Raw genomic sequence first — 26,519 nt, 5'->3', positions numbered from 1 at the left:
ATGTCACAGCTGTACTACCGGCGGACTGACAGCTCCTCATACCGGGACCGCATCCCGCTGAGAATTGTGCGGGCTGAGTCGGAGCTGTCACCTTTGGAGAAAGCTTACCTTGGGGCTGTGGAGAAGGGGGACTACGCCAGTGTAAAACAAGCCCTGGAGGTGCGTGTGTCTGATTACATGAGACAATACATCACTTCATTGACAGATGGGTGGTGAAAGAATGCAGCCACATTAACATATGATTAATTTGGAAAAAGAGATATAAGACTTATGGACGCCACATGCAGCCATGATAATCATGACTCATTCCCAGGAACACATTAGATCTACAATCATCTTTTATAATGTCAGATTGAAAATGTAAGACACATCAAAAAAAAGCAAAGAGAGAAGAAAAAGAAAAGTCATATTTAATCAGCACAGCATAATACCGTAAGCTGTGACTTTGTTTTTCTGGAAGGGAAAAACCTCTGCAAGCACCGTGTTCTCCTTTTCTCTCTTTTGTTTTCTTACATAGAAATCCTGAAAAAGATTTGGTTTCTCCTTGTTATTCTCAGAAAACTGATGACAGAGCGTTGACCTTCATGATTTTCCTGGGCAGAAAACCAAAGGTTTAAATTTCGGGTGATTTTTGAGCCTCCGTCCCAAAATTTGTGCAACAGGAGAGAGCGAATACTAACTGTGTATTACTGCCAAAGTAGCATACACTAAAAGAATACCTGACCAACTTTAGGAAATCACATTTGAAACAAAATACAAGAAAATCAGAGAAGCAGAGAGAGACGCAGAGGGTTTTTGCTGCGAAAGTTTCTACAATTTAAAAATTTCAACTCACCTGCCAACAGTTCCGCTTCAGAGTTGTTAAACTATCTGCGAACAAATATCACTATATGAATAGGCCTCAATTTTAGCACAATAAAAGTTCTTACTTTCTTATAAGACTCAGAAGTTTTATTCAGTAATGGGTTAAGTGATTTATTGTATTTGTAAAAATGATTTGCTAAAACCTGTGGCTATTATTGTTTGGTGATAAAGGGTTTTGTATCAATTTATTAAATGTATTATTACCTTATTTAGCATTAAACTTAAAGTTAAGACAATGTGTAGCACTAAAGAGTGAAAATTAAACAAAAATTGGCCTCCACAATATGAGTTATTTGTAAATTATAGAGTTTTCTGTTATAAAGGTTTTACTAATTTAAACCTTTTTGTCTTGTTGTGGAATTGATCTTGATGAAGGTTGAGTATGAAGGTGATCCTTTACATCTTGATAGATTGTATTCATTATATCAACTCATGCAGTTTCGGGGGTTCATGAAGCAGTCGGTGCTTTATGGTGGATATTTACAGGCACACAAAGTAACACCAAAAAAGTATTTGTGAGGTTGTCTTAGAAAGGAGGAACACTTCTTAGAAATAGCGTAGGGAAATAAAAACTCACTCTTACATTTGGCATTGCTTTTCAGGAAATCAGACAACTACTTTAGTTAGTTTAAAAAAAGAAGACATGTGGCCAACTGCTTTCAAATATGAGTTTGTGGAAGTTACAAGTTGTGATTCTGCTATCTTAAATTACCTTCCTTTTACAATGTGTTGAACTATATTGTATATTGTGGGTGTGTTTTGGTTTTTTGTTTTTTTGCCATGAGAGCTTTATATGACCTGGTGAAGCTTTTTTTAAATATACATATATATTTTATTCATTTTACTTAAGGAGGCTTTAAAAATAATGATCAGTTTTAGTCATTTAGTTCTGTTTTATTTATGCGATCATGTTCAAAGTGAGGTCAGACTTTTTATGATGTTCCATACAAATCAATTGCTCCTCCACTGCAAAGAAGTGGAATATTATTAATACTTTTATCTTCCAGTACTTAATTTTCTGACTAATTTCATTGGTTTGGAACTCAGGTGCACTATTGGATTATAGATGTCTGTTTGTAGAGATGTGATTGACCAAACTCATCAGGAATAGATGAATATCCAGTGATGATTGGCTGGAGGTTGCCAGGCCCCATGAGACCAGTTGTTGAAGGATCCATTATGGTTGGTTTAATGTTAAACTGCTTGCCTTGAAAAGGTGATTGGTCATCTCCCCTGCTTGTTGCTCTCTCAGATCCCCCCCCCCCAAAAAAAATCTGTTATATGGCAATATATGTTTTTTGTTGTTTGTTTGTTTTCCAATTTCATGCAATGATTGACTACATTTCCCTCATCCCAGACTGGGTCTTTCAGTTCTTCAAACTAACCCTGGTTTTCAATTACCACCTCGTTTTGTCAGGAGGCTGAGATCTACTTCAAGATCAACATCAACTGTATCGACCCCCTCGGCCGCACGGCTCTGCTGATCGCCATCGAGAACGAGAACCTTGAAATCATCGAACTCGTACTGAGCTTCAACGTTTACGTGGGCGATGCTCTGCTGCACGCCATCCGCAAGGAGGTGGTGGGAGCCGTGGAGCTGCTGCTAAATCACAAGAAGCCAAGTGGCGGCATGCAGGTGAAGAGAGGACTGGGGGTGGGGGGGGGGGGGGGGGGGGGGGGGGTGGGGGGTTTAGGGGATTGGGAGGAGAGTCAAATTAAGAGTGCTTTATTCATGAGGTGGAAGAGTGTCAGGGCACGGAGCGTGAGATGCTGTCAAGGTTGGGGTGATGTCAGGAGAGGAACTGGTATTGCATCACCATATTGAGATACTGAAAGCATTATTTTTAGTTTTTGCAGTGTACAAAACACCACGTGTAATCCTATTTCTGAGCCTCTTCGGGGAGCTGTGCCAGTAATAACCATCTTTTATCACACCCATCCGGATGTTGACTGAAAAATAGGAATGCTCAGCTCGTGTAACTGTAGCACTGATTATAATATGCATGTTGAGAATCATTAAAATGTCATGAAGAACAAATATATATTACTTTTATTGTTAAAATGAAGAAAAAAAGGTTGACTGAGCTGAATGTGTTTTCTAAATCTGAGAAAAATGCCTAACAGCCACAGGCACACTCATCCACATGTCATATCACAGGAGGGATTTTGGATTTAAGTAGATTGTCAGCTACAGCAATTTGGGAAGTCATTGTATAGCTTATAAACTGCATGCGGTTGCCTTGGAGCTTTTTATGCCATCCAAAATAATTGACCCAGTATTGTTGGCAACAACAAAAGCTGACACTTCAAAAAGCTTGTCTTCATAAGGTTTTTTTTTTTGTCTTTCAGAGAAAAAAAGCAGTTCCTACAGACAAATTTAATGAGTATGTTCACTGAAAGAAAATAGGATGTGTAATTTGGGCAAAGTCAGATTGTCATGTTTCCTTTTTTAAGTTCTTGTCGCACTTCGGATTAGTTTGAGAAAGATGTAGAAAAACAAATCTCTTCTCTGAGTAGATGAGGACTGCTTGTGTAGCGCTTTAATTTACTGTAATAAGGGTATAAAGAGCTGTGCAATTCTCATTTCCTTTCACTTGTGCTTGCTACACAGAAACAACACATACATTGTTTCATATTCTTCTCATCTCCCAAACAGCAGTAATGCACCATAAACCACCGAGGAGCTAATATTTCTGGCTTCGTCAATCAGCTAATTAGTCGACTTCACTGCTGCTCCTCTTGTGCCCTATTAAAAGCTGAGAGTTGGCTTTGAAATATTGCAGAAAAGCAGTGAAAATAATGGTGGAATTAAGGTATGTTCCAGGGAGAAATGGAGCACAGTCAGAGAGCGAGACACAGAGGGCAAAAACCTTCCAATCTGAACCCCTCAATTTTGACATCAATCAGTGGACACATTTCCTCTTTACCTTAATACCTCCATAAGGTTCCTCTCCAGTTTTCTGATTGCATGGATAAGCCGTGAAAATCCATCACCTTAGCTCTATCGCATCACCCCAAGAGAAGCTCATTGCTTTTATTAAAATACTTCCTGGGAAACGCGCAGCCTATCTGATGCCACGTCATCTGTGAAATGTATTAATACGGAGAGTTGTTCCATGCCATGCTGGAATTGTGTATATCTGTCTCTCTGTTTTGCAGACTGTCCAAATGATGTGTTGTTGGTAATCACAGAAGTGTTGTGGCTCATTTGTTTCCCGCTGAGGACGGCGTGGATATCAGCGTTTTGAACAGCTTCATGTATTATCCTCTATATACAGATATGCATCTGTTAGTGGCAAAGACACTGGCGCTCGCAGTGTTTCTCAATTTAAAAAAAAGCCTCTAGCTGGCTTTGTATTTATTTTTTTTATTCTGCATTTCATCTGAAGATAGTTATGTAAGGAAAGGCCTCTCCTTCTGACATGATATTGAGCATAATGTAAAGTAAACATATTAATTCATACTTGAATCCAAGACCGTGGCTTATTTCCACAGGATGAATCAAAAACAAAAGGCGCAGTGTCCTATTTTATGCAAGCTTTATCGAAATATTTGGGACGTTGTTGGATGACAGGTGAGCAGCAGTCGGGAGGCTGAAAATAGAACCAGACTGACAACAAAAGTAAGAGCACATTTTGATATTTGCAGATGCGATAGATGAATTTTTAATCTGTATTCTGATGCTGGATCTGCTCATTCTGGTTTGAGTAGCAAATGTGCATTACATGGAAGACTTGGTAACAATTTAGTCTCTTTTCTCCACAATTAACACAACTTCACATCCACCAGCTTTCACTCCTCATGGTCTGTGCTTGGGCGCAGGCTGAGGCTGTTTGATGTCGGCCATTTGATGTCCCTCCTCCTCCCACGTGGAGGACCGAGTATATACTGTACTGGAGCCTATTAAATCACCCTCCATGACAACTTTCTGACATGGCTCTGTGCCACTCTTCGGTGCTTCTGCTGCATTGTAACTACTCTGTGTCCACATGATTTAATGACTTTTGGGTGTAATATGGATGACGAAACATTTTGGAGAAAAAGAATCAATCCCTAGATAACAACTCTTCACATTCTGGTCCTCAGATGTGTTGAAGCCATTTATATTTCCACGAATAAGAGGTAATATTATTGTCAATGTTTTCCAAAACATCCAAATTAGAGCATCACAGGTGTTGTCCTTAACTGTCATATGTGCATCCACATCATCTGTTTGACCATTAGGACTTTTTGCTATCAAATGAAATGCACACATTTGCCCACAACCAGAATATCCCTGGTTTGAGCATGAATGGAGAGCCTTCTGTGTGTATTGTGCATTTTGTTCACAGTCCAAAAACTTGACTAATTGGTGCCTGTTTGAATGTGAAAGTGTGATCGTCTGCCTCACTTTGTTTGCCGTGTGATGTAACCTGTCTTTGCCCACTGTCAGCTGAGATCAGCTCCAGCCTGTCACAACCCGAGATCGGATAAAGATGGATGACTGGATGGGTCTTCATGCTCCTTTTCTCTTCTTAGTACATTCCTCATGTCGACCTGAAAACAAAATGTCGCCACCAGCTGAACAGTTAACAGACTTCTGTCTGGTGACAACGAGTCACTTTTCATCCTGTCTCCTTTTAACAGTGTCCAGGCTTAGTGCAGCCTTTGACCATAACATCTAAAGTAAAGGCTTTAGCTTGTCAACCCACGCTTTTTGGTCACGTGGTTTGAGTTAGTTTATTGAAACTTTCGTCCGCCTGTGAGTCACTCTCCATATCCACAAGAGAGGCTGGTTTTCATTTCTTATTCAGTTGAAATATTTTTAGGTAAATTATAACTACTGTATATGCAGATTTGTGTGAAATATGTTTTTCTTCTACCTAGCAACAGTAAATTCATTTATTTGCACTGGAAAGTTTATTTGCACTGGAAAAAAATGGAACCACAACATAGCTATAGCTCGGATAAAGGCTATGACATGGATGGATGGATGGAGGAAGGCAGGGAGGAATGGATGGACGGATGGATGGATAGACGGATGGATGGGTGGGATGGATGAATGGATGGGTAGAACAGAAAGGAAGAAATATACTCAGACTTGTAAATGAGTAAATGAGAAAACATGCAAATAAAATGTGAATAATGAGTGATAGCTTATAATACAATGTGATCTTCTATTCGACACAGATGAAATGCATTTAAATCACATTCAGAATTAAATATTGATTAATCATTATCGTTCCATTGGTCAAAATCGATATGACGCTTGTACTTAGCCAACACGCATGCAGTTGTTTCACATTTCCAGGTCGTATCTTTACAAAAGGACTGTGACACAAACCCTCAATCTTCTTTTTTCTTTTTGAAACACCCATTGTGTTGAAGCTCTCTCACTGGATTTAGAAGCTCTTAATTCCATCTGTCATCAGTTTTACGTCACATTTTGAAGTAGGTCCTTACCTACTGCATGTCCTCTAACCATTCTCTGACTACCCCCCACCTTGTTCTCCACCACCACAGTATCAGATAATAGGCCTTCAATTAAAAAAATGTGAAAGGAGGCCAGCTTACTCTGCTTCTGCCTGCAGCCATGCATTCCTGCTGAATGACATGGGAATAGCAGAAGGACTAAGCTGGAGTGGGTGATAAGAGGGATAGGTAGAATGAGATTCTTGCCTTGCATAATGATTCCCTGTGAAACGTGTGAGACACTGATGCCTTTTGCCGCATTGTGGCCTGTGTACCTCATAACTGTCTTAATACGAAGGTCATATTGTCTGGGTCCTTAGTAAAGGGCATAATTTCTTGGTGGTATTTGAACAGTCTTCCCTCCAGCTGCCGAAAGCCTTTTGTATTTTTTCATGGACTTGTTTACTCTATTTACCTTCATGGTAAAGACCTTTGAACTTCTGTCCGAGGTGAGCAAACGTGTGTTTAAGTGTTGCTTCCACTCTGCACTGAGCAATCCTACTGGAAAAAAGAAATATTTACAGTAGATTGGCAAAAGAGCAAAGGCCAAGGTCAAATGTGTCAGAAAGCTTTGTTCCGTTTCAGTATGTGATGAAAGCTTTTATATATTCTCCCCTCTGCCTTCAAAGGTTCCTCCTATCTTACTGGACAAGCAGTTCTCCGACTTCACCCCTGACATCACCCCGATCATCCTCGCTGCGCACACCAACAACTATGAAATCATCAAGCTCCTGGTGCAGAAAGGCGTGTCCATGCCACAGCCACATGAGGTGGGTAAACCAAACGTCCATTTTGTTACGTGGATTTCTATTTTCCCTGTGTAATCGTGACACATGACAGATAAATGATTTAATACATCTTCATTATATGAGTATGCACATAAATTGTCTGGTCAATTACTCTCTGGTCAAACTATGCTTTTCGCAATGATTGGAATTATATGAGCTGGTTGCAACTAATTTGCACAATGGTTTAAAAATGTCTCATTTTATTCTTTAGTCATTTGAAAGTACTTTCTTACATTAAGGTAAGAAACTGTCACATTTTCATCATGTTCTTTTTTTTCAGTTTGATGTTTTGAGCCCAAACTGACATAATGACACTTTTCCCCCCTTCTTCTGTGTTTTACAGACGCATAAGTGTAAGAATTAGTCCAATCAGATCCTTTCCTCAGACTGAATAACATCTGATATTTGACTGACAGCATTTCAATGAACATCTGCTGACGATCGTACAATATTTGAGTTGCAAAGTGAGACACAACAGCACCTCGCTGAGAAATAATAACAAGGAGATCAATTTATCAGTGACATAAAATAATTTTAAGGTGGAAAAAAAACATACAATTTAATTATTTACCACAATTATTTTCATGCCAAATGTTTGTCAATCTATAACGCATGCATGACAGCACTTTGGTGGCATAATGGTTGTGTCCCTCTCAGATCGAGCGCAGCACATGATCCATCACTGACCCTGGAGGAGCCTCATTAAAATGTGTACATGCTTTGTTTGATGTTGCAGGTGCGCTGCAACTGTGTGGAGTGTGTGTCCAGTTCAGACGTGGACAGTCTGCGGCATTCGCGCTCGCGCCTCAACATCTACAGAGCGCTGTCGAGCCCCTCGCTGATTGCTCTCTCCAGCGAAGACCCCTTCCTCACCGCATTCAGGCTCAGCTGGGAGCTGCAGGAGCTCAGCAAGGTGAGGGTCATGAAGGGGCCGGATTATAGTGGTGTTGGAGCATCAGTGTGTAAGACTTGACTGCTTGCAGTTGTTCATGTATTAAGTGAACGATACTGTTGCTCACAAGAAGTTACTCTTACTGGAAGGCATTTGATATTTTATCTGAATGATAAACTGCAACCTACTACATTTTAAAGTATAATAGCATGCAGTGCATTTTACAATAATCCCCATCACGTCTAATAGGTTTAGAAATAAGACATCACGTCACAAAACATCCAACCAGGTTACATTAGACTGATAATTCAAAGCACATTTTTTGCTCATCCTGTTTTACTTGCATGAGGCTCCTCTCACTTCCCAATATAGGGTGGGAATTGGTTAAAAGCATGTCAATAGAGGTGAGGTTATCAAGGTCTGTGAACAAACTGAAACAGTCTTGTTCACAGACACAAAACACCCAGAGGCAAGGTTTGATTCAGAAACACCAATTTTCAGACATGCCCTGAGGCCACACTGAGATTTCCCTTAATATGTTGACTTGCATGTCGGCCGCCAGATGCTCTTGATGTCGAGTAACTCAGTATTTTTATTCAGTGTATACTCCGCCTGTCTCTTTTCAGGTGGAAAATGAGTTCAAGTCAGAGTATGAAGAACTGTCTCAGCAGTGTAAACAGTTCGCTAAAGACCTCTTGGACCAAACGAGGAGCTCCAGAGAGCTGGAGATGATCCTCAACTACAGAGACGATAGCAACCCATTGGATGAGGAGGGCAACAATGACCTGGCCAGACTCAAACTGGCCATCAAGTACCACCAGAAAGAGGTAGGGTCAACTCTCCATTTCTGTCAGTCATGATAGTAGTCATGAGAGTTGTGTTCATACTTGGTGGTGATGGTTTGGATATATAGTGGATTTATTGAATAACAGTTGTGGATGCAGTGAACACATGCTGTTTCTACAGTTCTGCATTCATTCTCATCACTTTCTAAACATCCATGTAGTCTTTGTAGGAAGAAGCAAAAGGGAGACATAAATGGTTGCTTGTTTGTTCTTGATTACGGGGGCTGCAGAGATGGAAACGGAGCAGGGAAAATCATCCAGGTTGCCATCAGCATCATGATCACATATACTCATTACTTCCCAGTCCATTGCACCTGCCTCCTCGTGCACCAAATGAGCTGCGAGAGCCAGTTATGACTCTAATTTATCAGGGTGGCCTTTTAATCAAGACCAATCGATGAAAAGTTGTATGAAATGTAAAATCATTTCCTTCTTTCCAGTACTGGTCCCTACAAGATCTCCTGTGTGACATGTTATAGGATTTCTCTCGCGCTGTATTCCCTCCATGTTTCCCGGGGAAGACTGACAAGCCTGAAGTTTTCCACAGAAAGGTTTCTTTGCCAGCCGATGCACAGAAGTATAATGATATTGGATTAGAATCAGGTTTAATGATATCAGATTATGTGCTCACAAAGATTGATATCAGTTTTTGCTTTGACAACTCAAACAGATGACAGATAGGCAGAGGACTTTGAATTTGATTATCTAAGTATTGCAGCAGCAAGATAAATACTTAATTCCACATGAAGATATTATATTGTGGATTGTGGGTTTTTATAGTCCTAAAATAACATGCAGATTCAGCAGCATATGTCAAGTCAATCATCCTGACATTGAAAGGACAATAAGCTGTTGAGATCTCTCTACAGCTCATCCACTTGAACACACAGGCCTTGTAATGGTCTGTCATGTTTAGTCCAGAACAGGCGCTACGCATCTGTTACGGTGAGAACACATGGTAATTAACCACTGATTGATTTCACAGTCCAATTTGGGCTTTCCTGCTTCATTTTCGATTCAGCAACCATTTCAGAGAAACTAAAATATAATATAAATAACTGTGGGAAATGGTCCAAACATCTTAGCTTAAAAACATTATTTGGTTTTACAGTCCACTGATTTCGTGCTCCCATTTTTGTAGGGTGATAATAGCTCTGCCAGTGGGTAGAACCATGAGCAATTAGTATGCAAATAAGGTAATTTATTTCCTCCAGTATATATTACTGAATTTGTGGTGCACTTTGTGGGATAGTACATAGAATGGCAAATAACTGAGTGAATAAAATGAAAATAGATCTTCAAATGTGTTGATTAGTTGATCCCCTTATGACCATAATTATGTTTAGTCCACCCGGATTCATTTCAATTTTACGACTTTAGAATTGTCGGAAAAAGTGAAAAAAGCGAGTGCTTTGGCACCAGAACAACTTCAACTTTCAATATCTGGCAGCTTTTGAATATCGTGAGTTTTTGTCTGTGACGCTTTTGTCTGTAAATGGACAACCATACTGTGAATGTATTGAGGGACATTTTAACAACTAATATATCTCTCTCTATAAATCAAATTATAAATGGTCTCGCAGTTATGGTTATGAGAAGTATACACGCCAAATCCTGTCCACAGCAACAGTGCACCGTGTCTATGTTTAGACCACAGCGATCATTAGTGGTCATTCAGTTTTTGAATGATGTTAAGCATATTATAATAAATGCCATTATTAAGAATTGACCCATATCGCCTTACAGCAGATTGTCAAAATGCATTTAAACACTTTATATAAATAACCATGAACACATGGAGGCATGAAAATCCTGGCTCCCATCCTATAATCACTAAAATGTTTCTCCTCAAAGGCTGAAACATTGAACTAGAAATAAAATACCATTCAGGTTTAGAGCCCTTGTGAAAAAGCTCATAATCAGGTTAAATGCTGCAATCCACCAATGTAGCATGAGAAACACTTCATTTAATTATGGAGCATTTTCTTTTCCTTTAAATGGAAAACTTGACTCCACAGTTCTTTACAGTTTGTTTGCATTCGCTCAGGGTGAGACTTGTGGATTGTGGGGCAAACCGGTTGTCTCCAAGTATTAAATGTTAGTTGAATGCCAGAAATATGGTGTTTCCAGAAGGTAAATCCTTTGTGATAGCTGATCTATAAGGAATAAATGATATTTGTTGATGGGTGACAGCTCGAGGTTTTCACTTTGAAAGCAGAAGTTATTTTAAGCCTCCACAGCCATTCGTAACCGTCCTGAATTACATGATTACATCTATGGCATTATTTAATGACTAAAACTGGAAAGCGTTGTACTTAAATGAAAACAATATTTTTTTAACCCTCTGTGTAGTTTGCTCGTTTATATGATTTCCTTTCATTTTTACACAACCCAAGCCCAGCCCGTCTATCTGTCTGTACATCAAAAACAACTCACGGCTGTCGGTGAAAAGAAAAATGTAATAATCCTTACAAGCAATGCATGAGCTGCATTTACAGCTAAAGGCAATAGGAAGGGGTTAAATACATTTTCTCCTGCAGAACTGGTCCGATGATGCTTCCAGAAGCAACCGATAATTCATTCATCTGTCTCTTGCTGGGAGCTCTGTCTGGCTGTTGGTGCAGATGCACCTTAGGTAGAGGCTCGGTTTATGGCATGGTCATTTCCTCCTTCTGCTATCCAGTTGTTGTGCATTAGCACACAGTTTGGGAGATGACGCCGAATCGCAAAAGAACAGTTGGGAATTTGTGGACATGTTGATGATGGACAGACCCATGTCATTTCACCTCCCTGTGGTGCTGGTAGTAAATCATTCTCCGCTCACACTGTAAACAAACCTCCCTCCTGCTGCCTCCGCCACTCTGCCTCCGAGCATTTCCTCGCCACAGCTGCACTCCAATTAACCAGTAAATGTCCCAATATGCCCTTTGCTTGTATCCTATCTGTGACGCCCTTCGATCGCACCTGGACTTTGATGGAGAGCAGCACATCATGACGTGGTAACAATCCACAACGCTGCCCTTTTCAAATGTCCCATCTGACTAGTTGTTGAGGTTTATTATGAGACAGTTACTGCTCCACACACAATGGTTCTGTTGGTGTGGTAATTGACAAATCATGCTTTATTTCCAATAAAGTTGCTGATGAAATCTGAGCCTATAACCAAAATTCAAGCTTCAAAAGTTGTTTACTGTTCAATGTACTTGTTGAAGCCAATTGAGACTTTAAATTGTCTCTGTCATATTAGTGCAAACTTACCAAATAAGAAATATTATTTGAAATATTCTTGTTTTTCTTGATTAATTGATAATGATTATTGTGCGGATCTCTCCACCTGCAGCTGTGAGCTGAGTGTGTGGAAGGAGGAACGAGTGACAAGTTTTTCTACTCATATACACTTATATATATAAATCTATATGAATATTTGGTGCAGCTTTGATGCATTTAGAGGTGTGAAAAAGTCAAAGTAACAATATGATATATGTTTTTTAATTATGTTACCACTCATTCATTTGGAGAAAGAAAACAAAGTGTGGAGTTAGTCTTAGACAGCAATGAATATTTTCATACACTGCTGTGCAAGTGACAAATTAGAGATCAATCAAGAATTGACCTTTCTACAGCTGTCTTCCCAGAATCGAACATCTTTGCAGTTGTACACGTGAAGAAAGTCTTGCGCTTCTGCCGGGTGATTTTTGTACCAGATAGGGTTTTACACCCTGAGAGACACTGAGGGTTAAGTAGCTCTCACTTGGACAGGAACGGCTGCTTTGTTTTTGCAGAGGGCAGTTATTGTGTGCAAAGCATTGGTTCTGGTGTGATTCCTGCTCATCTCTTTTTTTTTATAGCGATCTTACAGACAAGCACTTAAGCTTTCATAATTACCACTGACACCGAGCCACAATGTGTGATTTTCATTTGGATTTTTTTCATTTTATAGTACAAGCTGTTTGTCTCACAATTAGTTGCAATAAGCCTGTGTTTGACCCTCAGCCGAGTAAAGCAAAGGACGCTTTTCTTTGTGCCCTGTTATACATGAAGTGTTGTTTACATTTCTATATCTATCCTTGCGTCTCTGTGTGTTTTGCGGCTTTGGTGCTGATGTGCTCCCATGGTTTGGAAAAGCAGTTTGTAATGGTTTGAAGAGAACTCTCCACAGGCCTTCCTGTCTAAAGAGCTGGGCTCACTGAGTGGTCTGTGCTTTGAAGCCACAGAAGGCCAAAGCAGATAAATATGATCAGTAACATAAGGACATTTAAGGGCAGTTTATCTTCTGCTTTGTCTTGAGGGTTTTAACATTGACCTCATTGTCAAAGGCATACTTAATATAGGCAAAAAAGGCTGCCTTGATTGTTTGAAACTGTCAGAGGCGCCAAGGAAAACCCATCAATTTTACATGCTGTAGTTTGACAATGCCCCCTTGTGATACCACATAAAAACTGCAGTTCAATATTTGAAGATGTTGTAATACCTCCATTAAATGAAAATTAATTTCCACTCACAGGATTAAGTATTATGTGGTGGAGAACCATTAATAATCACTTGTTGCAGAAATATACTGCAGCACTTATCTGTCTTCTTCTTCTTCTTCTTCTTCTTCTTCTTCTTCTTCTTCTTCTTCTTCTTCTTCTTCTTCTTCTTCTTCTTCTTCTTCTTCTTCTTCTTCTTCTTCTTCTTCTTCTTCTTCTTCTTCTTCTTCTTCTTCTTCTTCTTCTTCTTCTTCTTCTTCTTCTTCTCTTCTTCTTCTTCTTCTTCTTCTTCTTCTTCTTCTTCTTCTTCATCTGTTATGGGTTGCCACAGTGATTCATCTTCTTTCAGTACTCTCCTCTATTTTCCCTCCTGCCAGCAGCTGCTGCCTGTCCTCCCTCACTGCATCCATGAAGATGCTCACATCCTCACCCAATCTTTTCTTTACACAGCCATACGGACGTCATGAGGCACAACACTTTTGCCAATTATATACACGTAGTTTTATAATGAACTATGTTTGGTCCTTATTTGATAGCTGTTATTTGAGCCTTATATCATCCTTTCAAGACTTAAATTAACACCCAGTTTATATTATGAATTGAAGTTAAATTTTGAAAAGTACATTTTTGATCACCACTGGTTTTTTTTTTGTTGTCTCTTGTGGAGTTCAGTAGCACTCAGCTGCGTTCAAGGATGCATGTGTGGTTGTTGATTATGACATCTAAAGGTTCATGGTCTTCAAGGCTGATTTTTATTAACTTGTAACATAAGACCGCTGTAACTTCGTTGTCTAGGAAAACGTTCCACTCATGAGAATGTTCATGGATGTTGTCAGAATAAATTTCCACTCACAAAAAAAGATTTCACATTCAAGCCTAAAAACCTTGGTATCCAATAAAAGAAATACATTTGGATGTAATTGCCATGCTATTCTAACTTTATGCCCTTCTGAAACATGTATTCTTGTCTGATGTGCCTGTCAAAGTGAGAGGAAGAGTTTTTATGTTGGTTAAAAGCTGCAGGGGGGGAATGTGTTTTCACGCAGCCAGCTTCCATTCTGGGCACTCACACAGTGATAAACACTTTCCTTGGCACATGTGGACAGTTGACAGTGGAGACAGTTGAGTTCACAGAGAGACACTCTCCCAACCAGACCTGGGAACCGCGAGGGATTCGGTTTGAGAAGTGTGAACAAGCCACCTGAGGCTGATATGACACTTCACTGCTGAAGTGATTGTGACAGACAAAAGTGGAGTGCCACAGCTCTGACGGTTGGCGTACTCTGACTTTTCCCTCCCAGGAAAAAGAATAAAACAGAAATGGGTTGAGGTTTCACAAAAAAAATCAAAGGTAGTATGAAACATTCCCAGCTACAGTTTAAAAAAACCCAAAACATATATGTGTGTGTGTGTGTGTGTGTGTGTGTGTGTGTGTGTGTGTGTGTGTGTGTGTGTGTGTGTGTGTGTGTGTGTGTGTGTGTGTGTGTGTGTGTGTGTGTGTGTGTGTGTGTGTGTGTGTGTGTGTGTGTGTGTGTTTGCTTTTCTGTCGAATACTTGTGTGGATAATTGTTACAAAATCTCCCCTTTAAATAGATCATGTGCTTAGATTGTTGTAACATTATTACCTAATTATTACAGTGAACATCTAAGTCAATTAGTCTAATTTCTGACCTCATTACCATCACTGTCAGTATTTATTCATCAGGCAGATTGAAACAAGACTTCAAGCAGCCCCAGCACCTCTTGTTTACTGTCGCTAATTAGGTTCAGTGTTTCAACATGCAGTGAAAAAAGATGCAAGCAAAAGAAAAGATCTATTTTGAATAGACATACTTATGTCTTCAAAATTTTAACTACCTGAAGAACAACATTCATAGTTATTTTAAAAAGACAATCAGTTTTTTATATAACTGTGGCAGAACTGAAGACAATGGTTCATTTTCCTCTGATCTAATGCTACACCCGGGGCTCTGTTACTGCAATTTTGTTTGACATAAAGAGACAGTTTATCTATAAGTAGGGTCACTCTCAAAGAGCTCAGAAACTTTTCCCTTCTATTTTTTTATCTTTAAAGTTGAAAAAATGTGTGTGTGTGTGTGTGTGTGTGTGAGGTGTGGGGGGGGTGGGTGGGGGGGGGGGGGGGGGGGGGGTGGGGGGGGGGGGGGGGGGGGGGGGATATCTGTCACAGTCTTATTGCTTATTGAAAAAAAGAAATCTACCTGCACCTCTCCTCTCATCCATGAAATCCATCCTCTCTTCAGCTCCTTTTTTGCATTTCCCCCTCAAGTTTTGTGGTGATTCTGTTGTAGAAGTATGGAAATGTGAGCCATTTCTCCTTCAGACCCTGACACTGATAGGGGATCTCTGGTTTCCATGGAAACGAGGCTGCAGAGTTGATGTATTGGCTCCCACTGGTGTCGGTCAACACTTTGACTTACAGACTTTGAGTACTGTAATATTTCACAATATATGGGCCTGGGTAAGTGTTTGTGTACGTATGCATGCATGGTCGTGGTCTTTCACATGCATTGACCCTCTGCAGTACAATAAATACAACCCAATCAGTTCTAGTGCAGTATCGTGCAAATATTTCCACTCACTGTCCTGTCTGTGTAAAACCACTGAAGACAGACTGTTTCATGTAAAAATATCCTTTTGCGAAGATGATAACCCTTCAGTTTTTTGACACTGCCAACACATCCCCCGCCTGGGTTTGAATGCTCTTTATTGGAGCACTCTGCTGCAGGTGCTAATTCTGGCATGTGGTCAGTGGGACATTGTGGACTGTGTTGAAGAACTAAATAGCCTGAAACTGAGAATACAGTGTCTCAGCGTGGCAATAGACTAAATGCAAGCATTGGAACAATGGATGAAAAGTTCACATGAGAAAAGTATAATACTTCTCTCACTCTCTCCCTCTCTTTCCCTTAAGTTTGTAGCCCAGCCAAACTGTCAGCAGCTTTTGGCGTCCCGGTGGTACGATGAGTTTCCTGGCTGGAGGCGGCGCCACTGGGCTGGAAAGTTTATCACCTGTGTCTTCATCGGCCTCCTCTACCCCCGTGTTCGCGATCTGCTACCTCATCGCTCCCAAGAGTCGCTACGCCTGTTTATCCGCAAGCCCTTCATCAAGTTCATCTGCCACACAGCATCGTACCTGACCTTTTTATTCCTGCTGTTGCTCGCCTCCCAGCACATCGTGACCACAGAGCAGGACAGGCAGGACAGGCAGGGGCCTGCTCCAACCACTGTGGAGTGGATGATACTGCCCTGGGTGCTGGGTGAGTAAAGCAGGTGATGACTGAAGGTATTTTGGAAGTGGATTTGTGAAAATAACATCATGACCACTTACTATGGAGGGAACAAAAAACAACACAATTTTAACACTTCCCAGTCTATCAATGTCTTAATTTGCCACTTTCTTGTGGTAAATGTTTTTAATTATGGTGATAATCAAGAAGAAGAGTTAATATGTATTGTGTGAAACTCAATATACCAACCAGTCTATTACTTGGCTGGTGAGATGTTGCCTTGGTAGGTAGGTATGACGTGCTAGGCGGCTATTGTTTACCTTTTGCTTCGTGTCAATCAACTGAGTCTATAGATCTGGTAAGAAGCAACAGTCTTTCTTTATTTTAGTGCAAAATCATATTAGATCAAAGTTCAAATCATGAGAAACAAAACACGAGCATAGCCTGACAAACTCTGCTAGAGCGGTCAAAAACCTGCATGCCCTTCCGGGGTCAACACCTGTGTGCTCCTTGATTGGCTCGACATGTATGCATATGACTCAGCGATGCACAATATATACATACACAGGTCAAAACAAATGTACAAAATCCAATAATACCATATTTGGCTCCTACACTTAAAACACTGGCAGCATAACACAAATGCAATGCTTTGCTGTGGTGGAGGAAGAATTCCAAGCATCCACAGTAGACCTTGTTAGGAGTTCTGAATGAACAGTTTTATCAGGTTTCAACAAGGTGTAATCTTTTCATTCTGCCCTGGGGGAATCATGCAACAGATTTCCGAGCTTACTGATATGATGATTCTTGTGGAAGTGTTATTTGAGAGTGAGAGTTCACTTCTGCTTTTGGAGATTTCATTTTATACAGGCTTGTGAGTTGTTGTTGTTTTGGGGTTTTTTTCAGCTGGGTTGATGGCTTCAGGGAGTGTATCTCTCCGTTATTTCATTGTTTTGGTCAAAACTGACATATCTCATCAACAAACGTGTGGTATATCTGCCGGGAGAATTTCCTAGTAAAACCTCAGGAGACATAGCACGCAGGAATCAGACTGAAAGCAATTGAAAGGTTTAAGAGGATTTTAATAGCTTATTCTTGCGAGAATAGACAAACACCACAGTACAGCCTTAGCAGGACTGTTTAGGAGTTCTCCTGAACATTTATTCAGCAGATCAGCTTCTAGTGGTTGAATTGTTTTTGAGAATGATCCAGATGCAAGTCTGCACTCAACGAAAGTTAGAAAAGTGGTACCACAGTCAAATCACACTTCATTCTTTATGAGACAAAACAGCTTATCCATAACAGTATCTAAATAGGCTTTTGTGTCACTCTCACTGTTCCACTGTTTTTTTTTTTTATATATGATGGTCACAATTTGGCTGACAGAAAACTGGGCACTCCAGATGCTTAAATGACATTGAACGTTTCCTTAAACTTGCCTTATTGATTTGATATACATTTTTAATATATTCAAAGTGGAGAGGATATAAAATTCAGTTTCAGGCATTGATTCAAACAGGCTTCTCAGAGGTTACTCAGCATGTTTCAATATGCATAAAGTAATTTCTCTCCATAAATTAATTGGTAGGGGAAAAAAATACAGTTAGCATTAAAAAAAATACTGCTTCTTCTGTTTGGGAGCATTGGAGAGCCACTGACAAGGCAGCCTCTTGGGGACGACTCATATACTACAAAGTACCAGTCATTTTAAATACACGCTGAATAGTCTCTTGAAAAACAATAAAAAGAGGACAATCATCCCACTATAATGGGAATTAGTAGTTTTGAGCGAAACACAGCAAATCTTGAGCTTTATTGCTCTTTGCAGCAGAGTTCGTTGACTTTACCTCGTTCACACAACTTTTCCCTATGAGGCCAACACTTTGGTTTACTTTTATGTTGTGGATTTTCTGTGTACTTATGTGGTTGGTGTGTATGGTCACAGGGGTTTGTAGAAGGAGGATCCAAATGCATGACCAGTTACAAAGCAGTAAGGGAAGTTTTTTTTTAAATAAAAAGACAGCGAGAACAAATCTGTCGAGGTCCAAAAATACAGGGACAACACAGAAGCAAGTAGGCATCAAAAGGGGAAACACAGGCAGACTGACAAGCCACAGAAACAGACTGAAGTTGGGAGCCAGCGACAACAAGACACACCAGAGAATGATTGTGGGTAATTCGGGGAAGAGAGGGAGCACAGAGAGGCCACAAGGGAGGAGCAAAGGAATTGTCAACACAGGCAGGGAGTGGAACATGAGGGGAGGCAAACATGTCCACTGGCAAATGTTTTAAACATAACTAGAAAACATCACAATTGTCAATCTCCTTGTCTGTGTGAATGCTGCTTCTGCAAACAAATCTCCTTCAGAAATCTGTATGCTGTTTATTGAAGGAGGGAACTTCCATCCCAAAATAAAAAAATACTTTAGACTTCAGACAAGTCGTTGAATAAAAGAAAAACACCTATTCTATTCTCTGTATGTCTATATGGATTTCTAGGTTTCATCTGGGCAGAGATCAAGCAGATGTGGGATGGTGGTTTTCAAGATTACGTCCATGACTGGTGGAACCTGATGGACTTTGTCATGAACTCTCTGTATCTTGCAACAATTTCCCTCAAGATTGTAGCCTACACTAAGGTAACCGGAGCTACAATGATATAATATTGTGTGACTTCCTTCCTGAAAGTCTATTCCATCCATCGTTTCCGAAATCCAGTACAGTGGCAGTAAACCCAGGAACCAGTGGGAAATGTGGCACCCAACTCTGGTCGCTGAGGCGGTGTTTGCCATAGCCAATATTTTCAGCTCGCTGCGCCTCATCTCGCTGTTCACAGCCAACTCTCATCTGGGGCCACTGCAGATCTCTCTGGGGAGGATGCTGCTGGACATCCTAAAGTTCCTCTTCATCTACTGCCTGGTAAACTTGCTAATGTGTGTTCACTAACATGCGGAGTAAATGTGACATATTGGCTTCAAGAATGGCATCTGCTTTGGAAACGCTCTCTTTCTTCAGGTTTTGCTGGCCTTCGCTAATGGACTGAATCAGCTGTACTTTTACTATGAGACCAAGGCTTCAGACGAGAAAGGGAAATGCAAGGGCATCCGATGTGTGGAGCAGAATAACGCTTTCTCTACGTGAGTTTACACTGATCCCAGCTCGCTTGCACGTAGAGCATAAATGTGTGATTGTGTGAAAATGAAATGACAAAGAAAAAAAATAGTGAAGTGCGTCTGCGATTGTTTCCAAATTATGTGAAAAATGTCACACTTTTCTGTTGCTAAGAGAAACTGATGCTTAGTAGAATTTCATAAACACCAGGGTGAGTCTTTTTTTGACAAAATCCTTCTATTGATAAGTCATTCCTACGAGGACAGTGCAGATATGTGAAGATATAATGTTTGATATGCTGACTTCTTTTACAATATGTGTGTTTCTCTTACAGGTTATTCGAGACTCTGCAATCCCTCTTCTGGTCTATCTTTGGTTTAATAAGTCTCTATGTGACCAATGTGGATGCCGACCATCAGTTCACTGAATTCGTTGGTGCGACCATGTTTGGCACATACAACATAATCTCACTGGTGGTGCTCCTCAACATGCTCATAGCCATGATGAACAACTCCTACCAGCATATTGCTGTGAGCACAGAAAATAAAAACCCTGCAAATGAGGATAAGGATTTCTATAAAAGATAAAATTCCACACCTGAAATGATTCTGACTGCGCTCCTGTCTGCCTTCAGGATCACGCCGATATTGAGTGGAAGTTTGCCAGGACTAAGTTATGGATGAGTTACTTTGAGGAAGGGGCCACCCTGCCTGCTCCGTTCAACATCATCCCCAGCCCCAAATCATTCTGGTACCTCATGTGTTGGATCAAGAAGCAGGTGTGCAAGAGGACAAGCTCAAAGCGCACTGGAACCTTTGGGACTCTTGGAGTAAGTCATTAATTGAACCCTTGCACACATTTCTGTTTTGTTGTAATGACTCTTTGTGCTTTATTTTTACAAGTCTTTAATGTTTCGTAACACTCAAAAGTAATTTGTAGTAAGATTTATTTAGAGCAGATGTTTTACAAATCTGTGATCCTGTGAAGAAAAACTAAATGTGTTTTTTTGGGGTTTTTTTTTACTCGCCTCCCACTCTTCCTTTACCTCTGGTTTTCTGATGTCTGTGCAGAGGCGAGCAGCAGAAAACCTGCGGATAAACCATCAGTATCAGGTGAATTTAGTCTCGTTTTATAAAGGACTGAAAATGATTACAGTTTGTGTGTATTCGTGTGGTAATGGTACATTTGTTTGTTCTCGTGCTAAAAAAATAATAATAATAAAAAAGTGTCTCGCACAATGTCTGGATATGAGCCTAACAATTACCCTGGATAATGACAAGCGCAGGGGTTGATTGTAGTATTTTTATCGGGACTGTAGCTTGAAATGGGTTTTCTTTTGTGTGTATTTGTTATTGTCTGTTTTGCAAATGAATAGCCGTCAAGTTTTCAATTCAAGCAACAGAGCTATTGTACACTGCAAAATGTCTCGGTGTTGAATTTCTTTTCTTTTTTTTTTCAATTAACATAGGAGGTATTGAGGAACTTGGTTAAACGTTATGTGGCTGCCATGATCAGAGATGCAAAGACAGAAGAGGGCCTGACTGAAGAGAACTTTAAGGTGAGATCAAGTACCAACAGCGTAAAAAATATATTACGGCAAGCAGTTTTATTAAAGAGCTCTAATGTTACAAATGAATTGAATGAATTTTAGGACTTTTAGCTTGAGCAAATGAATAATAACCACTTGGGCCTGAAGTTGAGATTTAAAGCCTTCTGCTGCGTGGGGTTCCACCAGAGGAGCTGATTTATGGAGTTATTTGCTCTCCATTTTGCTACTTTGCAGACTAAGCAAATAAAAACAATGGAGGGATGGATGGTACACCAAGATGACTAAAAGATGCTGCAATTTATCATTTAAATATGTTTTATTTATGATTACTGTCATTCAGTAACATGGAATCAAAATATATCTCAAGCGTGTAATTTGTTATTCATCATTTCCAAGCTTAGTCTCATAATTCATTATGTTGTTGCCAGCAGTGATTTGATTTTCTCAACATCTGTCATTATTTTGAATACATCTCTCATATTGAAAAGGTCTTTCATGCCCTGTGAGAAAGCGAACGTGCTGCGTCATTATTTTGTGGATTCCACTGTATTAATTTAGTATTGGCTGAATCAAATGAAAATCAATCCTTTGCAGAGGGTCCTGTAGACACCAACAGCTGGAACCATTAGTTAAATGAAAAACATTAGGTCATTTTCTAAAGGGGGAACTCGTTTTTTTTCTTTGATCTTTCAGGAGCTTAAACAAGACATCTCCAGTTTCCGTTATGAGGTGATGGGGATGATGAAAACGGGGAAGCCTGCTGTACAGGCGGCGAAGGCCAGCGGGAGTTCGGTGGATTCCATCGTCGCTTATCCAAATTCCTTACTCAAGGTTTCATCCTGCCCGCCAAGCAGCCAAGTGAAAAACAAGCTCAACCGATTTAAGATTACCACGTCGATCCTGAAGAAGTGCAGCTCCACAGAGTCACCCAGACCCCCAGAGGCCTCCAACGGTCTGCCTAACGGACTCCTGACTGTGGCTTCTGAAGAGAGCCCGGGTGAAAAGTCAGGCCAGAGGAGGACCTGCCCCAAAGACATCTCTGAGTTTGGCTTGTTCCAGAAACGACACTGGGCTGGCAAAGAAGCCACTTCAGGTGTGGGGCAGGCTTTGCAGTCTTTGTCAGAGGAAGCAGAGGAATCTGGCGGCCCATGTGAAGATGGACAGAGCAAGGTCCAAGTGGCTTCGGGTGACGGGGAGAAAGAACCACCAGAGGTAAAAAACCAGGATGAAGTTGCACAGAGTCGGGAGGAATTGAACGCCAATGACAGCTCGGATAAAGGTGGAGATAAAGAAACTGAGAAAAAGGATAAAGATTTACCCTGTGCCAGCTCAGGAGCTGATGGAGGTTTGGCAGGGTCGCCCGGACACGATGCTTGAAATATAACAACACAAAAACAGAAATACAGGCCAAGTAATTCTGGATGAAAGAGAGACTGACAATCAACGTGAGCTTGACAGATGATATCTGTTTTCAAAGAGTCTTAACTTTTCCAGTTATTACTAAACTAACGATCAGCTTTGATCTTTGGAGACTCAGGGAGGCCTTTGGTTTGAGCGTGTTAATGCCGTTATATTAGCAGTGGAAATGCAGCAAAGGTATAAAGAACTGTGTGTGAGGATTGCAAAGATTTCGATTTTAAGATAAAGTCACTTCATCTTGTCGCTCCCCTAAAGATGATTGAAAAGTAATTAGTTCCTTTTGCTTAACCTCCTCCTCTCTTATCATCTCTTATCTGATGTATGCTTCTGTTCAAATCTCCCTGTTTGCCACAACCTTTCCTTGGTCATTCTCTCTCTACCTCTTTTTACTTTCTTGGTAATCTCGCCATCACTTTAATTCCTCCCATCCTTATCTCACTAGAGCAATAGATGTGTTCTGTTTTAGACTGACTGCCTTACTCTGTCTGTTTCTGCACTTTGCACACTTTACAAGCAGTTTCTCGAAGATGTGTCAAACTCTGATCATGCAACAGCTCTGTCAATGTTTTTTCTATGCAAAAAACCAAAAGATTTTTGACTCTCGTCACACCGATGAGGACACCTGTACATTTAACGGTGAGAGTCTCTGACAGTTATTCTTCGATGTATAGTAGAGCGTGACCGGACTGTTCACAATATGAACACAGCCTATCAAACAACAAAAGCAACATATTATTCATGTTTTATCACTGTTACGAAAACTAAACTTGTTATTTTGAACCGATTTGCTGTTTTTCAGTGGGGATTTTAGACGTCAAGCTAGTTTGAATGAATGATGTTATAGAGATTAAACTATAAATCAAGAATATATTCAAAATACTCTGTCTTTTTTCTTTTTTTTTCTCCACAGATAACTGAGATAAATGTGAGCACAACCTTTGTACATTACAACAGTGTCACAAGAATGTTCTGATATTTTCATGGATATCTGCTGCATGTTGTCTATAACTCATAAAAGCAACCATTACATTATTATCAAGGTAGTATTTCTCTATTGAACTTTAATGGATTGTTAGTTGCCATAAGGAAAACTACATTTGTGAGACTGCATTAAAAAAAGTAATTTACTTGTCTTAATGGACTCATATCAGAAAGACTGCTGTACACATTGCAAACAGTCTCCAGCGATTTAAATAAAAAGCAGATGCGTAGATTCCACATTGTTCACTGGTGAAGAATCATGTGCTACAGACTCAAAGGAATTCATTGATATTTTATCTCAATAAATAATAAAAAAAAAAAAAACCCAAACTGAGAAATTTTGTGCAGCTTAGTGAAGCATCTTTATAAAAAGGTTTATTGATTAATTTTTCTATTAAAAACATTTTACCCTCTCCATGAGGTACGTATATGTGAATTTGACTCCCAAGTAAACAATTTCTGAGATCTATAATAACGTTTTGTGTTGAACTGTCCAAAAAGTGTTTTTTTTTTCCTTTTTACGCCAGAAGTTATTACATTACATTTATGTGAGATTGTGACAAGTGCAATTTAGGCTCTAAACCCAAATGATTCATGGAAAACATTTTCTACAATTTAACTCTTGCTGTTGGGTATACTCTGTGGACTTGTGTTTCGTGCTTGTTTCATTCATCGATCGGGCCTTGCTCTCACTTCTCCCCACATGTGACTTTCTACTTATTCCACTTTCTACTTACTTAAATTCCCGTGCATATAGAAGAGAGAGGTGCCAAGCTTGCATTAAAATCCGGTCAATCAACAGAAAGGAACAAATGCAATATCTGGAGGGAGTACATATTTATAATATTAAATGGTACAATTTTCTATTATTTTTCTGTCTTTAGTCCCTGTGATTTACACCATAATTATACAACTGCCAGATACAAGCTGGAAGCATTCCTCTGTGAGGTTTGATATGTCAGTGAAGGTTTTAGTCATCAAGCTTGTTCTTGAGGTAAATGGTCTTGCTTGAATTTTGGTTTTGTTTAGTTTTTTCTGTTGTGTTTGTTTTCCTGTCATCCTGTTGTCATGAAGGCTCCCAAACAGGAAGCGGAATGTCCCACCAAAAATGCACACAAGACCAATTGCATCCACAATACACCTAGGTGTGTTTTGTTGCGGTCCCTCTCTATTTGTACAAAACATAGCGAACAAACTGAAAAAAAAATACACCCTCTTTATACAATATGGGCCTTTTAAAAGATAACCTACACTGTGCGTCTAAAAAATTATGTACACAGAAGAAAATGCAGAAAATGCCTCATGCTGTCCTCACAGTTTTTTTTTCTTCTAATTTTATTATATTTATCCGGTCTCTGCCACCTCCCCACTGGTACTGCTCAGTGGCCAGCCATTTCTGCCAGTGAGAAACTTACCAAGCAAATGAAAAACGGAGATGAAATATTCAAGAGATGATGAAACTGCTCCATGTGTGATGAAAAGGCTGTGCAGAAAATGCTCCGGGGGTTATGATGGAAGCAGTCTGTCACAGACGAACAGGAAAGAATCAGACTTGTGTGTATGGATTCCCACACACAGAAACATATGCCTTGTGGAAACCCATATGCTACTATTGAGCCCTGGCGTGACTCATATACAACTGAATAATAATTCACACCAAAGAAATAAATATATACATTAATAAATAAACACATTCAAAAGGAAAATTGTATATTTTCATGATGTCAGATAGGAATGAATTGCCATGTTCAGGAAAATATGGGAAATAAGTATTCTGCAGCAGGATGGATTCATGAACCAACATGTAGAGACAAATGCATATTACAGAATGATCCTTCAATAATTCCAAGGAAGGAATTTCCTTTTAGTTATGTATTTGATTATATGTTTATCTTTTTTTGTTTATTTTATTATTTATTAATTTAAATTCATACAGACATTAAAACACACACACACGCACACACACACAGAGAGAGAGAGAGAGAGAGAGAGAGAGAGAGAGAGAGAGAGAGAGAGAGAGAGAGAGAGAGAGAGAGAGAGAGAGAGAGAGAGAGAGTTGGGTTTATTGTTCTTAAAATATTTTCTTAAAAACAAATGACCTTTTCTCAATATTAGTTTCAATGCCAGTATTTGCAGATGCTTCCCACCAGGGGGAGATGTCAGCTTCATGATATCATTACTGTTCCCTCCTGTCAGCATGCTGAATCCCAGAACCGAGGAGAGGAGTCGGGTGCAGGTTTGTTCCAACATGTGAGTGTGTGTTGACAATAATTTATGACTCCTAATACAATCCTCCATAAGGAAACCGTGTGTGTGTGTGTGTGTGTGTGTGTGTGTGTGTGTGTGTGTGTGTGTGTGTGTGTGTGTGTGTGTGTGTGTGTGTGTGTGTGTGTGCGTGCGTGCGTGCGTGCGTGCGTGAGTGTCATTTATGACGTGTTATTGCACTCCCCCAGAAGGAAAGTGTGGAGATGAGTGTGCGTGTGAGATTTATTCACGGGTTTATCTGAATTTAATGACAGCATTCGAATACTGTCACACCTCTGAGATTATGCAGCCTCCTGAGTCCTCCTGCCATTTCTGGTGTGTCAGAGGTCATGTGAGTTCACAAACACCTCATGCATGTGCGATGTACTGTACCTCCATCAGCTCGACTTTCAAACAGCATTTGAAGGTAAGTCTTAGAAATACGACATGTACCTATGAGCAGGACCACATCTGTGAGGTAATCGTGACTTTGATTTCAGCTGCAGCATCAGCTGGTGAGCCTTGACCTGTTGTGTCTCCAGTGTGCAGCCTATAACGTACCTGCTCAGGTTCACAAGCCAAGGCCATACTTGACGACGTCTGGGGAACTTGTTTCCCGATGGCTGTAGGCCTTTGAAGAATAATCAGATCTGGCCGA

The 26,519-nt window shown here is 40.1% G+C and overlaps 1 protein-coding gene across 1 annotated transcript; it reads left to right on the top strand.

Annotated features, from left to right (window-relative positions):
• trpc4a (transient receptor potential cation channel, subfamily C, member 4a) lies at positions 1-22,594 on the top strand (the record flags this gene model as incomplete). Its single annotated transcript, XM_080508974.1, is given in 16 exon segments — positions 1-159; positions 2,282-2,500; positions 6,945-7,085; positions 7,840-8,016; positions 8,622-8,822; positions 16,242-16,364; positions 16,366-16,408; positions 16,411-16,587; positions 19,057-19,196; positions 19,276-19,476; positions 19,573-19,694; positions 20,003-20,198; positions 20,303-20,497; positions 20,739-20,780; positions 21,137-21,226; positions 21,911-22,594. Coding segments are annotated over 16 exon segments (2,910 nt in total).
• Positions 22,595-26,519: the final 3,925 nt, after the last annotated feature.

Source organism: Blennius ocellaris, assembly GCF_963422515.1.
Source record: "Blennius ocellaris genome assembly, chromosome: 14".
Taxonomy (NCBI): domain Eukaryota; kingdom Metazoa; phylum Chordata; class Actinopteri; order Blenniiformes; family Blenniidae; genus Blennius; species Blennius ocellaris.
This window is presented reverse-complemented; position numbering and strand designations above follow the sequence as displayed.